At 47.5% G+C, this 17,677-nt stretch overlaps 1 protein-coding gene across 1 annotated transcript in view; it reads left to right on the top strand.

The window, feature by feature from the left end:
- Positions 1–17,677, top strand: part of P3H1 (prolyl 3-hydroxylase 1) — a 49,995-nt gene that overhangs the window by 16,664 nt on the left and 15,654 nt on the right. The window contains exons 8-11 of the mRNA XM_044277608.1: positions 11,245–11,366; positions 13,886–14,013; positions 14,103–14,198; positions 16,129–16,279. Of these exons, the coding sequence (XP_044133543.1) occupies positions 11,245–11,366; positions 13,886–14,013; positions 14,103–14,198; positions 16,129–16,279 (497 nt within the window). The remainder of the gene's footprint in view (positions 1–11,244; positions 11,367–13,885; positions 14,014–14,102; positions 14,199–16,128; positions 16,280–17,677) is intronic.

Below are 17,677 nucleotides of genomic sequence, written 5' to 3' on the forward strand. Positions count from 1 at the left end.
AGCAAATTTCAAAGTTTCAGTTTCTCTACTTCTGTAATACATAGTAATACCCCTAAAAATTGTGATGACTTTACATTCCCCATATGTCTACTTCATGTTTGAATTATTTTGGGAATGATATTTTATTTTTTGGGGATGTTACAAGGCTTAGAAGTTTAGAAGCAATTCTTGAAATTTTTCAGAAATTTACAAAAACCCAATTTTTAGGGACCACTACAGCTCTGAAGTCACTTTGCGAGGCTTACATAATAGAAACCACCCAAAAATGACCCCATTCTATAAACTACACCCCTCAAGGTATTCAAAACTGATTTTACAAACTTTGTTAACCCTTTAGGTGTTGCACAAGAGTTATTGGCAAATGGGGATGAAATTTGAGAATTTCATTTTATTGCCTAATTTTCCATTTTAACCAATTTTTTCCACTAACAAAGCAAGGGTTAACAGCCAAACAAGACTGTATCTTTATTGCCCTGACTCTGCCGTTTACAGAAACACCCCATATGTGGCCGTAAACTACTGTACGGCCACACAGCGGGGCGTAGAGTGAAAGGTGCGCCGTTTGGTTTTTGGAAGGCAGGTTTTGCTGGACTGGTTTTTTGACACCATGTCCCATTTGAAGCCCCCCTGATGCACCCCTAGAGTAGAAACTCCATAAAAGTTACCCCATCTAAGAAACTACACCCCTCAAGGTATTCAAAACTGATTTTACAAACTTTGTTAACCCTTTAGGTGTTGCAGAAGATTTAATGGAAAATAGAGATACAATTTCAAAATTTCACTTTTTTGGCAGATTTTCCATTTTAATATTTTTTTTCCAGTTACAAAGCAAGGGTTAACAGCCAAACAAAAATTGGATTTTTTGTACTCACCGTAAAATCCTTTTCTCGTAGTAGGCATTGGGGGACACAGCACCATGGGTATATGTCCAACTACCACTAGGAGGCACTAGACACAAAAAGTGTTGGCTCCTCCCAGGTGGGCTATACCCTCTCCACAGGCACGAGGCTATTCAGTTTGTACCAAAAGCAGTAGGAGAGAGAAGAAAAGCAAGGAACCAACAACTCCCGTACCGGGAAAGATCAAGAGACCAGCCCGGAGAAGCGGAAGAAAAAACATAGGGAGGGATCTGTGTCCCCCAATGCCTACTACGAGAAAAGGATTTTACGGTGAGTACAAAAAATCCAATTTTCTCGTGCATGGCATTGGGGGACACAGCACCATGGGACGTCCCAAAGCAGTCCCTGAGGGAGGGAAAAGAAGAGACGCGCCACCGGTTGGGCATACAGGTGCAGGAGAACCATGTGACCCAACGGGAAAAAACACGAGATGGGCAAGAGGTTCCATAACAAGGAAGAAACCTCAGAAGAAGCAGGGAAGACTGCCAGCACCCCAGGACAAATGACTGGAAGAAAATCCCAAATGCAAGAAGGTGGCAAAAGGAAACAGAGCGCAGCCAAGGGCTGGAGAAAAAATTAGGACAGCACCGCGTGGTGAAACTACCCAACGCTCTACCTTGTTCCAGACCCAAAAACCCTGTGGCCATCCCCTGAAAGGCCAGGGGAGAAAAGAAACAGGGAAGCACTGAAAACCAAACGAGTGGGGGAGCCATAGCAAGGCTCACATGTGAAGGGAGGGGACTCCCCTCACCGCAAGGCCAGGAAAGAAGCTAAGCGCCCCATGTAAAGGTGAAAACCCAAGGCTGCTAGAGGAAACCGCCAACCCTGGAGAAGGAGGGGGTTGTAGGTAAAAAAAAAAAACAGGAAAAGAACGATAGCTCCTGCGTCCCCAAAAACAGGAGACGAGGCGCAAGCCTCCGAAAACAAGATATCACCGTGAAGCGTAAGACCAGAGGAAACACTGGGCATGTGAAGTAGCATGGAAAAAAGAAGCCAGATACAGGCCAGGCAACCTCGGCAGGACACACTGGACTGAGAGACATGGGAGTAGAAGGAGAGCACTCCAAAAAACCTAAAGAGGAAAGGTCCTACAACAGGAGGAGGTCCCTCCCGAAGGAGACCATACGGTGGAACTGCAAACCGCAGCACTAAACCACTCAATACCAGGTACTTGACGTGGGAGGCTGGAAAAAGAGACACAAATCCCAAGAGGACCTCAAATGAACAGGGACAGGGACTCCAGAAAGGAGTACCCAGTATGGGCTCACAAGGAACCAGAAGCTGAACCACCAGAAGACAACGCAAGCCAGAATATCCAGGAAAGGCGAAAAGAAACCACCATAGGGGAAGGGGCATAGGCCATGGACAACTAGCCGTACCAAGAATATTGACCAGCAAACCTTAAACATTGTCCCAGAGAGGGCAAGTACAGCAGCTCGGGATGTACCACAAAACGACAGACATCCATATGCATAAGGAATGCAGAAGTCGCCATGAAAAAACCGGGGTAGCCTACATAGAAATGTAGAAACCAGCTGCGACCGGCATACAGAAAACTTCCAGGGGGGAGAAAGCACCAGACAGGTGCAGACGACGGCAAGGTCCAAGAGGACTGCCCCTCCGCCATGTAGCACAACTAAGCAGAAAATACAAGGGAATACCGAAAACACCTGGACCCAAAAGGAACTACGGGGCCCTGTCCGATACCAGAGCAAGCAGCTGAAAATTCAGACAGGTGTGTGTGGCGCTCAGAGGTCCTGTCCTTGACCCATCAGGGAGGACGTCCAGCAATGATAAAAGCCGTGGACCCAGAAGGATTCCGTGTGGCGGACATCCAGCGATGACAGAAAACCGCAGCCGCGGCCGATGCCACCAGCTACGTGTCCAAACAAGGTAGAAGATCCAGTGGAGATCCTTGTACTTCACCAGGAATGGGCCGCTCAGCAATTAGGAAACAACGCGAGTACTCCCCTATAACATGGGGTAACGCGGAGCACAGCATACCGTAGTACCGTAAAGAGAAGGCAAGAGCAACTACAGCACGAAGGCCAACAACCACCTGGCCACGGAGTAGGGAGCGTGGTTGAATGAGGACCACCCGCCGGATCAGACAGATCAGTCATATACTGGAGCTACCAGAAGTAGCAGTAGACCGACAAGGTGGGGGTTGGGCTGGCCCACACCTGCCAGACATGGAAACCATGCACACGCTGAACGAAGGGGGCCTGGTGCAGACAGTGCCTTGAGAGGTAGAAGGAGACCAATGAGCGCGACAGTAAAGGAGTGGCAGATGTATGGAAGAACCAAATGGATGGAACCAACATCCGCAGCACAGATTAGAACCCGTGGGCAGAAAACACCCAGTGATACAGAAACTGTCTGAGCTACAGACCGCACCACAGGGCCCAGCGCTTGGGGTACTACAAACACACGCCTAAAATATGGGCAAAGTGGCTGCATGTTGCCAACTAAGGAGAGTGGAAACATAGCCACAGCATCTGGGAATGAGACAGCATACGGAGGGTACAGGTACACAACCTGTAAAGTAGAAATATGGCTGTGTTAGAGGAACTACATTTAAGATCGAAGCAATGTGGCCGCATGGTGCACCCTAGACCCAGAGAGGTGCAACAGCAACCGCGTTAACAATGGAACCCAGTAGGGCCGCACGGTACCACAAAGAACAAGACAGGTGCACACCACAATCAGGTAGGTGCAATGGCAACAGAAACAGGGCCGCATAGCACACCCTAGAAGCCAGACAGGTTGAACGGCTGCAGCATCGGAGACGGTTCAGGGACTCTACCCATGAAGGGAGTAAGATGGCCGTTTGGTGCACACTATGATGAGGTAGGTGCAATGGCCACGGCAATAGGAGGAGGCCTCAATATCTCGTCCTGTAAGGAGAGAAAATGCCACATGGAACACCATAAAGCCGGACAGGAGGAACGGCTACCGCATCCGGAGATGGCTCAGGTACTCCACCTGTTAAGGGATCAAGGCGGCAGGGAACAGACAGGTAACTGAACCGGACAGGGGCAATTCTACGGCAATTGAAAGTGGCCTCTATATTCCGCCCGTAGGGAGAAATGTTGCCGCATGGAACACAACAGAGCCCGCCAGAGGTATCGGCTACAGCACCGGTGATGGCGTAGGTACTCTACCTGTGAAGGAAGCAAATTGGCTGGGAACAGACAGGCGCAATTGCAGCGGCAATTAAAGGCAGCCTGTATATCTCGCCAGGAAGGGAGAAATAGTGTCGCATGGAACACCATAGCGCCAAGCCAGGGGAATCGGCTACAGCATCAGGAGATGGTGTAGGTACTCCACCTATGACAGGAGCAAAGTGGCTGGGAACAGACAGGTGCAATTGCAACGGCAATTGAAGCGACCTGTATATCTCACCCGGAAGGGAGAAATAGTGCTGTATGGAACACCATAGAGCCAGCCAGGAGTAATGGCTCCTGTAGGTACACTACCTAAGAAAAGGGGCAAGGCGGCTGTACAATTGCTCTGAACTCACCAACCTACAGGAGGCGATAGCCGAGCTAACCGCTTGCCCAGAACAGGAACTCCCTGTAATGAGGTAGAGTGGCGAACACCAACACCAGGATGGGAACCCCACGGAAACACTCTCAAATGTGTAGAGGATAACCCCTGGTATAGGGGAACCAGGAAGGCTTGTCAGGGACAGCCTATGGCAGTGATGCAGGAACCCCCCTGTTAAGGAGAAGGCGTACGTATCAGACACCGGGTAGGTGACTCAGTATGCTAAACACGGGGACGGCTGCCTTACCTGTGCGGTTGAATACCTGTGCGGTCAGGGGAGCACCATCCGAAAATCCACTAGAGGGGATACCAACCCTGTTTAGGTAGGAGAGGTTCCTCCGTGCACGTAGTCTTGACCTCCCAGAGGGCTTCTATATGGAGGAAGACCGCCTGATGCTCTGTTCCGAGGGAATCGGTGCAGAGGTGTCCCCAGAGGCAACGGATGGGGTGACAGGAAGGATTCGTCACCAGCCTCAGGCCTGTCCTGGGGGGGATCCGAGGATGCCGAGGAGGGGTGGGACCCCGTTGAGACCACCCGAGGGTGTACTGTGAGCTACCCCTCGCCGAACCCGGGTGCAGGTACCCCTAACTGAGCATGCCCCATCTGCAGGGAGGACCCTGGGAGGGCAGAGGTGGCCGCAATTTGGGTTGGTAGCGTTCCAGCGACACTGCCAGGGAGAGTCGGCCAAGGTTCCCATGGCATTGACACGGAGGGACCCATTCATGGGGAACCTACACAAAAAGATTGTTCAGGGAAAACAATGGGAACTGGGAAGAGGTACTGCACACCAGCAGGGACAGGATGACCACATGGCAGCCATTGTAGACAGCGGACGCACGTGAAAACACGTGGCGACCGAGGAGCTGTTGGGAGAAGAGATGCTCAAAAAGCAGCCAGCAGAGGCTGTCTATCCTGACCCGGACGCAGTGTTCCCCCAAAGAGGTGCAGCAGCAGCTGTTCCCCAAAAAAGAGGTGGTCAGTAGGGCTGCAGGGGACATGAAGCAATCGAGGGGTTAACCACCCCCTCCAACAGAAAAAACATGTTAGCCCAGGAAAGGGTGAGGAGATAGCTCCTCCCGAGGGCCGGGCGGGGCTCAGAAAAGCCCGGGAAGCAAGGGGGAGGGGCCGGGAAGATTGCGGCCTAGCAGGCCCAAAAGCCGGGGCCTCGATTTATGAGGTGGCCGGGAATGGAGCAAGGGGGGCGGGGCGAACCGCGGCCGACAGAGGGCCCACCGAACCATAAAAATAGGTGAGTAGGGTAGGGGGGGAGAAGCGACACCTGGGGATAGGCAGATCAGGGCAAACAGAGCACCTGGGAGCCGGGGACAGGCCATAGAAGATGAGGCCTAGTCCCGGCAGAAGCCGGGGACTAAGGTAGCGGGGAAGCCAGGGAGAGACTGTGGCCAGGGAGGAGAGAAAAGACCAACCGAGGGGGAAAAGAAGGGAGGAAAAAAATGAATATAACCCCCCCAGGAGGGGGAGGGGGTTGGCTAGGAGGAACGAAGAGGCTCCCCAGGACCCCCAGCTAAGGTGGATCCCATCCCCCTGGCCACAGAAGGGAACCTAACCCTGGGGCAGGGACACAGGGACAGGGGAGTATACTCACCATCCGATATACTCACCATCCGATGTCTTCGGGCGCAGCACGGTCACCCCTTCGGCAGACTCAACACGGGAACCGTGGGAATGCCGGCAAGCCACTGCGGATGCAGTCCGTGGGGACTGGGTGACCGGCGATGGTACCGAAGTACGCGCCCGCAGGGGGGGGCAACTAAAGTGGAACACGATGGAGCCCCAGCCTGCAGCAGGTATAACGGTGGAAAAAAAACCGACCTGCGGAAGAGAGAAAAAAAGAATAAAAATAAACAGCAGAACCTGCAAAAAAAGCAGGACAGGTCTGCCTCCTACGGACACTAGACTAAAACTGAATAGCCTCGTGCCTGTGGAGAGGGTATAGCCCACCTGGGAGGAGCCAACACTTTTTGTGTCTAGTGCCTCCTAGTGGTAGTTGGACATATACCCATGGTGCTGTGTCCCCCAATGCCATGCACGAGAAACTCATTATTTATGGCCCTGATTCTGTAGTTTACAGAAACACCCCATATGTGGTCATAAACTGCTGTATGGGCACACGGCAGGGCGCAGAAGGAAAGGAATGCCATACGGTTTTTGGAAGGCAAATTTTGCTGGACTGGTTTTTTTGACACCATGTCCCTTTTGAAGCCCCCTGATGCACCCCTAGAGTAGAAACTCCATAAAAGTGACCCCATCTAAGAAACTACACCCCTCAAGGTATACAAAACTGATTTTACAAACTTTGTTAACCCTTTAGGTGTTGCACAAGATTTAATGGAAAATAGAGATACAATTTCAAAATTTCACATTTTTGGCAGATTTTCCATTTTAATATTTTTTTTCCAGTTACAAAGCAAGGGTTAACAGCCAAACAAAACTCATTATTTATGGCCCTGATTCAGTAGTTTACAGAAACATCCCATATGTGGTCGTAAACTGCTGTACAGGCACACGGCAGGGCGCAGAAGGAAAGGAATGCCATACGGTTTTTGGAAGGCAGATTTTGCTGGACTGGTTTTTTTGACACCATGTCCCATTTGAAGCCCCCCTGATGCACCCCTAGAGTAGAAACTCCAAAAAAGTGACCCCATTTTAGAAACTACGGGATAGGGTGGCAGTTTTGTTGGTACAAGTTTAGGGTACATATGATTTTTGGTTGCTCTATATTACACTTTTTGTGCGGCAAGGTAACAAGAAATTGCTTTTTTGGCACCGTTTTTTTTTTTTGTTATTTACACCATTCATCTAACAGGTTAGATCATGTGCTAATTTTATAGAGCAGGTTGTCACGGACGCGGTGATACCCAATATGTATACAATTTTTTTTATTTATGTAAGTTTTACACAATAATTTCATTATTTTTTTTTTTTAAATGTTTTAGTGTCTCCATAGTCTAAGAGCCATAGTTTTTTTCAATTTTTGGGCGATTATCTTAAGTAGGGTCTCATTTTTTGTGGGATGAGATGACGATTTTATTGGCACTATTTTGGGGTGCACATGACTTTTTGATTGCTTGCTATTACACTTTTTGTGACGGAAGATGACAAAAAAATGGCTTTTTTTACACCGTTTTTTATCATTATTTTTTTACGGTGGTCATCTGAGGGGTTAGGTCATGTGATATTTTTATAGAGCCGGTCAATACGGACGCGGCGATACCTAATATGTATACTTTTTTTTATTTATGTAAGTTTTACACAATGATTTCATTTTTGAAACAAAAGAAATCATGTTTTAGTGTTTCCATAGTCTAAGAGCCATAACTTTTTCAGTTTTTGGGCGATTATCTTGGGTAGGGTATGATTTTTGCGGGATGAGATAACGGTTTGATTGTTACAATTTTGGCGTACATGCGACTTTTTTGATCACTTTTATTACCTTTTTTGGGAAGTAAGGTGGGCAAAATTCCAATTTCATCATAGTTTTTAATTTTTTATTTTTATGGCGTTCACCGTTCGGGTAAAGTAACATTACCGTTTTATAGATCAGGTCGTTACGGACGCGGCGATACCAAACATGTGTAGGGAATTTTATTTTTTTCATTTTTAATCAGTGATAAATGTGTTTTTTGATTTTTACTTTATTTTCACTTTTTCCACTTTTTTTTTTGACCCAGACCCACTTGGTTCTTGAAGATCCAGTGGGTCTGATGTCTGCATAATACAGTACAGTACAATATATATTGTACTGTACTGTATTTTACTTACACTTTGTCTGAACAGATCTATGCTTTCAGCACAGATCTGTTCAGAACCATGGACAGCAGGACGCCTGAGAATGCGTCCTGTTGCCATGGGAACCTTCCCCGTCTGCTCAGTAGTTGCCAGAACTGCGCAGACGGGGAAGGGTAAGGACGGGGCTTGGGGGGGCTGCCTGGAAGCTCTCTCCCTCTCCATTCGGGGGGCTGCAAAGGCACAGCAGCCCCCCGATGGGAGAGGGAGGGAGCTCCCTGAGCTGTTAACCTTTTCCATACAGCGGTCCGTACGGACCGCTGTATGGAAAGGGTTAAACGGCTGACGTCGCATCACCGATGTCAGCCGTTTATACCAGGGTGCCAGCAATGTGCTGGCACCCTGGTATACCCACTAGACGCCAACGATTATGCAATGGGAGGCGGGCGGGGGATCGCGATCCCGCCTACCGCACCTCCCGCACCGCCCGCAACCCTCCCCCTGCACCTCCCACCGTGTGAAAAATAACTCAGGGGTGCAGGGGGGAGGGATACTGGAAAAAAAAAATTAATCCTAAAGTTTCTGATCCCCGCGGTCAGGGACCGCGGGGATCAGAAACTGCAGAAATCGCAGCAAACCGCAGGTCTGAATTGACCTGCGGTTTGCCGCGATCGCCGACATGGGGGGGTCACGGGACCCCCCCGCGCATTTAGCCTAGGTGCCTGCTCAATGATTTGAGCAGGCACCGGGTTCCGATCACTGCCAGCCGCACGGCAGTGATCGAAAATGCACAGGGCGTACATGTACGCCCTGTGTCCTTAAGTACCAGGGCACAAGGGCGTACCTGTACGCCCTGTGTCCTTAAGGGGTTAAAAACAGATGCAAGACTGCCATTAAAATAGCGAGAAAATGCTTGAAAAACTGACAGTGCCCCTTTCACACGAGCAAGTTTTCCTTACGGGTGCAATGTGTGATTCAAACGCATAGAATCCGGATGTGAATCCCAGTGGGTCTGTGTACCTGAGCGTCGTTTTTCATGCATCATTTCTGCTTTCATGTTCTATTTTCAGCGTTTTTACTCAGCCCTGGCTCCATAGAAGTGAATGGGGCTTCAGTGAAAAACAGAAGGCATCCGGATGCAATGCGTTTTTTACTGATGGTTGCTAGGGGATGTAGTTTGTAATTCTTCTGTTTTTTTTTTTTGTTTTTTTTCCACACATGTGAAAAAAGCATAAAAAACTGGTTGCACCCGCATGGAAAAAACTGAAACACTGAACGCAATTGCAGACAAAACTGACTGAACTTGCGTGCAAAACCATTCGTTTTCCTGAACAGATCCTGACACAATCTGTATCGTTTGTGTGAAAGAGGTCTTAATTGAAGTTCTTGAGTTTAAGGTGGATTTTGCGGAACGGGTGCAGACCCATTCATTTCAATGGAGTCACAAAAGATGCGGGTAGCACACGGTGCTGTTCCGCGGCCCCGCAAAAAGAATAGGCATTTCTACCATAGTGACGGCCATGTGTGGTCCACAAAATGCGAAACGCACATGGCCGGTGTTTATGTTTTGCGGATCCGCAATATGCAGACCGCAAAACACTTGTGGACGTGTGAATGGACCCTTCGTTTCTGGCCAGTTTTTAAAGGAACACAGAAGGAAACCCTGATATATTGTGTTACATTGTGTGGGGCGGTGCATGGATATTCTGGCCTGTGAACCTGTCCCCTCAGACCCTGCACAAGGTGTATGACAATGGGGCAGATTTAGGCTCCATTCACACATCCGCAATTCCGCTCCGAATTTTGCGGAACGGAAATGCGGACCCGCAATTCCGATCCTGAAAAAAATAGAACATGTCCTATTCTTGTCCGCAATAGCGGACAAGAATAGGCATATTCTATTAGTGCTGGCAATGTGCTGTCTGCAAAATGCGGAACGCACATTGCCGCTGTCCGTGTTTTGCGTATCCATGGAATGGACCCTTACTAACACTAGGAGGCAGTGTAAAGCCGGCCATACACAATAGATAGAAGTTGGTTGATGGCTAAAGAGCCCTTGATCAGATTCATCTGGTGAATGTTCATTTCACAGACACGGCCAGACACCATTTACTCCATATTGGCCTTTACAGTTGTTCAAACTGCCCATAAATGTTCAATGATCGACGGATAAAAGATATTCCTGGGAACATTATTTTAAAGAAATATCTTCCGTCCAACAATAGTAAATGCGGGCGATTTGTTTTCAGACTATAATGATCTGTCAGCTAAAGCGATCATTCGTTGTTAAATTTCAAGTTCGTTTTGGTAAAGTCGTCCGTTTCAATTCATTTCAATGGGGCCGCAAAAGATGCGGATAGCACACCGTGTGCGGTCTGCATCTGTGGTTCCGTTCCACAGCTCCGCAGAAAGGATAGAGCACGTCCTTTTCTTGTCCACCAGAACAGGCCTTTTCTAATATGGCTGCGGCCGGTATCCTTTTTTGCGGATTCGCAAAACACTATGGCCGTCTGAGGCATTATCCTGAAGATAGGTCATCAATATCAAAATACCAGACGCCCCTTCAAGTGTTCTCTTTGGATGTTTTCTTAGTTATATAGAAGTAGGGTGACAACCACTACAGCCAGCTTTACCAAGTCCACAGCAGTATGGAAGGGGGGGTGCGTTGTCGTATAACTGGGCAGAGTAGCATTCAGGGCTCTGGGAACGCTGGGTGAAAACCCCATGTGAGAACGCAGCTAGTGCTGTGGTCGTCATATTCGCTTTCACCCAAAGATATGACTTTTTTATATTTACAGGAGGAGACTGGCAGTAGAATACCCTTAACATCTAACAGTGCAAGGAAATAATGGGGGAGATTTGTCAAAAAGGTGTAAAGTAGAACTGGTTTAGTTGCCCATAGCAACCAATCAGATTACGCCTTTCATTTTCCAAAGAATCTCTGAAAGGTGGAATCTGATTGGTTGCTAGGGGCAACTTCGACAGTTTTCCTTTACACCGGTTTTGATAAATCTCCTCCAATGATTGTCCTATATGTTCTTCTTTTAGAATGGAACGAGAAACTGCAGCCAGAATATCCGAGGAGATTGGTAACTTAATGAAAGAGATTGAGAATCTGGTGGAAGAGAAGACCAAGGAGTCATTTGATATAACAAAAACTGTAAGAGAAGGTAAGGTGCCCCTGATATCAAAAGTAAACGGGGAAACGTTTTTGAGTGTCAATAGCCCATTCCCTTGTTGGGGCCCCTTTCAGACAACTGCATGGTCACCACGCCCGTGTTGTGGACCGCAAACAGCATGTAAGCAATACACGGGCACCGGCCGTGTGAACTCCATGCTGCGGTGCGGATGGGGTTCGCGATCCGCGACATACGGAAAAAGATAGGACATGTCCTATCTTTTGCGGTGCAGAAGCACAGACCAGGGAGCTGCGGAAGAATTTCCGAGTGTCTCCATGGGCTTCCATCCGTGCCCCCCGAACTGCAAAAGATAGGACGTGTCCTATCTTTTGCCATATGTTGCGGATCGCGAACCCATTCAAGTCAATGGGTCTAACCACAGCACCGAGCTCACAGGGCCGGTGCCCATGTATTGCAGACCTACTGTTTGCGGTCCAAAACACGGGCACGGAAGCCATGCGTTCGTCTGAATGGGGATTTAGGTTGGGGCTGCGCAGCCCCATAAAAGTCGCGCGACATTGGATCTAATGATTGTCAGTGGTGTAGCAGTGCAACATGAGACATGAAGAGACTGCGAAACTCCTCAACAGGAATGAAACTGCAATTGATGAATCAATATCCACACTGTAGGTTCTGCAGCATGCGGAGGAGATCATCTGTTACTGAAATCGGCAGCAAATAGGTCACCGATAAAAGCCACAGCATTTCCATCCCATGCGGGCTTACCCTAAAGCTGCAGCTGCACATTATATTATATTAAAGGGGTTGTGTCAAGAAGCATATTCTACATTTTCCAAACCAGCACCTGGATCTGAATACTTTTGTAATTGCATATAATTAATAATTTAGTATAGCCAGTGAGTTAGGCTACTTTCACACTAGCGTTTTTCTTTTCCGGCGCTGAGTTCTGTCCTAGGGGCTTAAATCCGGAAAAGAACTGATCAGTTTTATCCTAATGCATTCTGAATGGAGAGTCGGTCCCTCAGGATGCATCAGGATGTCTTCTGTTCAGTCTTTTTGACTGATCAGGCTTTTCAGAAAAACGTAGCATGTTGTATTTTTACCTCCGGCCAAAAATCCTGAACACTTTGACTGAACGCCTGATCAGGCTTTTTTCCCATTGGCTTGCATTAACGCCGGATCCGGGGCCGTGTGTTCAGTCAAACCGGATCCGGCTTTTGCATGTTAAACCCGAAAAATAGGAAAAAAAAGTTAAAGTCTATAAATGGCGGATCAGTTTTTTCCAATGCATTTTTCTATTGTGATCGAAAGCCTGATCAGGATTCAAATGTAATCAGTTTTCACACGTTTTTCCGGATCCGGCGGGCCGTTCCGGTGTCTGAATTGAACGCCGGATTCAAACAACGCTAGTGTGAAAGTAGCCTTACTCAAATAAAATATATCTGTATAGCGCCACCTGCTGTTTGTTCTTTTCCTTTTTTTTTTTGTCCATCTCACTGAGCTTCAACTGCCACCAGCCATATCTTCTGTTAGAAGCTGTGGCAGGTACAGGGGGAGAGCTGCAGCAGAAAGGAGATCCAAAAAAGAGAGAAGAAAAAAGAAGTAGAAATTAAAGGGGAAATAATAAATCTAGTAGAAAAAAAAAAAGAAAGATTAGGTTATGATCCATCGCTACACGGTTAATTAAATTGAAGCAGGTAAAGAGCCATCTTGTCATTTTAGAGAAGGTACAAAGATGCACTCTATGGGTGTATGAACTTTGAGCGGATCTAACTACCTTTAAAGGGATCTTCCAGTTGTGACAAGTTATCCCCTACTAGATCGTTGGATATTCTACCGCTGGGACCTCACCAGTCACAAGAACGTAGGCCCCGTACCCTTTGGCCTCCCCCCTATGAAATGAACAGTGTCAGGTCCAGGATGCGATTTGCCGCTCCATTCATCTCTATGGGAATCCTGGAGACTGCTGATTACAGCACTCTGCTATTTCCGGAACTCCCTAGAGATGAATTGTGTGTGCCCCGCCTGCCACTCCATTCATTTCATGGGTCCCCGAGAGGCACGTAGCCCCTGTTCTCGTGATCGGTAGGACCCTCATCAATCTAATAGTTATTCCCTATCCTGTGGATAGAGGTTAACTTGTCACAACTGGAACACCCCTTTAAGACAGAAGAATGCAAGTTTTGTTAGGGTGTATTCATATGTTTGGAAAATTGCTGTATGAACTGTAAAGCAGATGGTCTATAGCGAAATTTCCAGTACGGATTTTGCTGCGGAATTGCATCAGATTTCAGCCTCTGCATTGCAAAAGGTGAAATCCGTCGTGGAAACCTGCAGCATAAACATTTATGTGGATTTAAAAGCCGCTCCACGGCTCAATTTTCCTTTGCAACTTGTGGAGGAGACTTCTTGAAATCTCATCCACTATGCCGTTGCGGTGAAGCGGCAGATCCGCAGCGTATACTGTATATGTCCTGCGTGGACGTGCATTCATCTCTTCATTTCGGTGTCAAAGCCATTCGTTCACGGTCCGGAGTCTCGTTCCTCAGGTGGCCCAGTTTTATTTGATGAAGTCAGCGTAGTGATGAATTCGCAGACCCTCAATGGATCACAGCGAGTGGTGACCGACGGGATCATCTCTGAAGATGAATGTCGGGAACTGTTACGTCTTACTAATGTAAGTGCCCCCCTGTATTGCAAATGACCAGGACCGATCAATGTGAAGTAAAAAAATCTCATCTGCACCTGGTCTGTCTTGTGTCGTAGGCCGCAGCCTCAGCGGGTGATGGATATCGGGGCACAACCTCCCCTCATACCCCGAATGAGAAGTTTTATGGAGTAACTGTGTATAAAGCACTAAAGGTAGGTAAACCATGCATTTAGTACCTGCACGATAGTGTCCCCTAGAGGAGGTGTGAGGTATTTTTTTACTCATAGGGTATTTGCTTCTTTGGCCTCTTCTGCATTCCTCATACAAAGCGAGACGACATGACTCTCGTACAAACAATCTTGAAGAATTCTTCTTTGGTTCCATCAAAAATGGAACACTTATCCCCTCTCTGTAAGCATCCTGCCGCTCCATTCTAGTCTATGGGACAACCAGAGTACAAGGACGTGGCTATCTCGCGGCAGTCCTATAGAGTTGATAGGAACAGAAGCACACTTGCGTGACAACCACTTCAGTCGAAAGGAGGAATACAAGGCCCCCGTTCTCATGATCAGCGGGGGCCCTATTGCCGATTAGACACTAAGGAGGAGATTTATCAAAACTGGCGTAAAGTAGAATTGGCTTAGTTCCCCATAGCAACCAATCAGATTCCACCTTTCATTTTTCAGAGCTCCTTTGGAAAATCAAAGGTGGATTCTGATTGGTTGCTATGGGCAACTAAGCCAGTTCTACTTTACACCAGTTTTGATAAATCTCTCCCCTATTCCCCATCCTTTGTATAGGGGATGAGTGTTTGTAAAGGGACACACAGTTTTTTATGGCATTTTTCAGTTTTCTTACACTTTATTTACATGCATTTTGGGAGGAGAAAAACAGCCGTTGTTATCTGAAAGGACATACTAGTGTTTTTTGTTTTGTTTTTTCAAATTGGGGAGGTTTTTGTGTTTATGGCTTTAAAAAAAAAAGTAGTATGTTGAAGCAATGGCATTTTAGTCAGGCGTTTTTCCGCCCCCCTTTCCTATAGGAAAAAAGACACCTGAAAAAAAAAATTCTGAAGAAGAAACTATGTGACATGCAAAAAAAAATACTTTCTTAGGGTGCATTCACATGAACTTATGTATTTTGCTGTCCGCAAAACAATACAGATGACATTCGTTTTGCATCCGGTTTTTGCGGCCCCATTGTTAAAATTCCTATTCTTGTTCGTACACGGTGTGCTGTCCACATTTTTTGCCGCCCCATTGAAATAAATGGGTCTGCATCCAATCCCCTTAAAAAACGCAGATTGGGTGTAAACCGAAAATATGGTTATGTGAATGGGCCTCTGTGGCATTTTTAACAGAAAGAAAATGCTAACCAAATTCATGTGTGTAGGAGCCCTCAATGGGTTTTCCTGTTCTGAAGGCCTCTTTCACACGTCCATGATGAGATCCGTGACAAGATGGTCAGTGGTTGATCTGTGAAGGTATCCGTGTTTATTCCATGTGTCCGTTTTTGGTTGTCCATGTGTCATCCATATTCGATGGACACTAGACAATTCCATGGATCATTGTTTTTTGTTTTTTTTATCGCTCCCATTCACTTCTATGGGGAAAGTCCTTCATGGTGGCACCCGCACCTATCAGATAATGGGGGCATATCAGATGGGAATACCCCTTTAAGTTTCCAAAACTGTAGCAATTGCTGCCACAAAAAATATTTTCAGCCTCTACGGACATTGGATTCATTCATGGCTGCGATGCCTTGCATTCTATTTGAAGAAAGTGACGTCATTACTGGGGGGGGGGGGGGCAGGACCAGCTCAGACACACAGTGAGCATGCATGGTTCAAGCACACGCATGCTTAGACCACCTGGGCCGGGAGGTAGCGTAGACAGGATAAAAGACTGTAAGGGAGGTGTACTGGGTGGATCTGGAGCTGACTGAGATACCAATGCTAGCTGGGAGATGTAGTCTTTCATCAGACTGGAAGTGTGAGGAGCAGGCTGGTAGAATAGGGATCATAAGAGAAACAACGAAATAATACAATTGGTTTTTGGGGGCAGTGTTTATAATGCAGTTTGACCTTTTTCAAATGTTGTCGGAAAACCCTTTTAACTTTTTACATATGTGAATTGCTTTTAGCTAGGGCAGGAAGGAAAAGTCCCGCTGAGGAGCGCTCACCTCTACTACAACGTCACCGAGAAAGTGAGGCGTGTGGTGGAGTCGTATTTCCGCCTGGATTCCCCCTTGTTCTTCTCTTATTCTCACCTGGTCTGCCGTACAGCCATCGAAGGTGAGGTCACTTTAACATCAGTCATGTTATTATTTGGGTTGGGTGAGTTCTGTAATATCCTAATAATCCACTACCCAGGGGACTTACATGATGCCAGACTTCTGAAACTGCGGCCGCCACTCATCAGTCCAGTCCCACTAATTTAAAGAAGTTTTTAGTCTTGTAAAGTTTTGGCATATCATCACTTAATGTTCAGTGAGTGTTTGACCCCCACCAATCTGAGAATGAAGGGCCCAGGGATTCTGAGCCCCCCCCCACCACTGCTTTTCCCTGCACAGCGGTATTCATGGCCACCTGGCCTCACTTGGGGCTGTTCTGTAGTTCCCCTGCACAATGAGTTGCAGAGAAAGTCTAAAAGGGGCCTCAGCGCTACCGACCATACAGTGATGGTGTATTCTAGCAATAGGACATCACTTCTTAAGATGGGAATACCCCTTTAATGTGACATGACCATGGACCACAGCGAACAGCACCTTCTTGCTTCTGCCAGTGCTCCTTCCTGATCCACTGTAGAGGAGACTTCCCGGCTGTTCAACTCTTGCCATGAGGAGCACTTATGACAAAACAGCATATGCAGATTGCGCCTTTAGATGTCATATACTGGAACAGTGGCCGTCCGGTGCTGACTTGCATGATCCCCGCTGTCCTCTGAGGCAAGTACCTATGACATTTTAATCTGTTGGTCATCAGTATATGACCAGGACCCCCGCTGATCAGCTGTTTGAGAATGCATTGGCACGCCTATGAACGCCGCAGCCTTTTCACAGCTTACCAAACACAGCGCTGTGCATGGTATCACCTTCTCTTTAATGGGGCTGAGCTGCACCTAGGCCACATGACCAATGGCGTCACTGGCCTAGGGTAAGCTGCGAGCAGGCCTTAGCCGTGGCCTTCTCAAAAGCCTGATCAGCAGGGGTCCTGGGTGTTGCGCCCCTATGATCAGATACTGATCACCTAAGCAGAGTATAGGTCCTCAGTTAAAAGGTCACGGAAAGACTCTTAAAGGGATTCTGTCACCTCTCATAACACAAATTCAGATTTTAAACCAGTCATGCTCCACAGATTACCTTGAATCGGCTTTGCGGTTCTATACTGTAATCCGTCCAGTAGTTTTGCTGAAAAACGACTTTTATAATTATGCTAATTAATCCTGAAGGTGCCCAGAGGGGCGTTATGTTCCACTTTGTGTGCCCAGTAATGCCCCCCTGCAGTGCCCAAAACGCCTTCCTCCTGAATCCCTAACCGCCCACAGCGTCTCATCCCTCTCCTCCCCCTCCCTGACGGCCGAGCGAAGTCTCGCGCAGACGCAGTATCCATTGAGGGCTGCGCCAGTGCGATTTGCTGGAGACTGAGGGAAGAGCGAGCATCGGACGTTATAATTATAAATGTCGTTTTTCA

This window comes from Bufo gargarizans, chromosome 2 (genome assembly GCF_014858855.1).
Source record: "Bufo gargarizans isolate SCDJY-AF-19 chromosome 2, ASM1485885v1, whole genome shotgun sequence".
NCBI classification, from domain to species: Eukaryota; Metazoa; Chordata; class Amphibia; order Anura; family Bufonidae; genus Bufo; species Bufo gargarizans.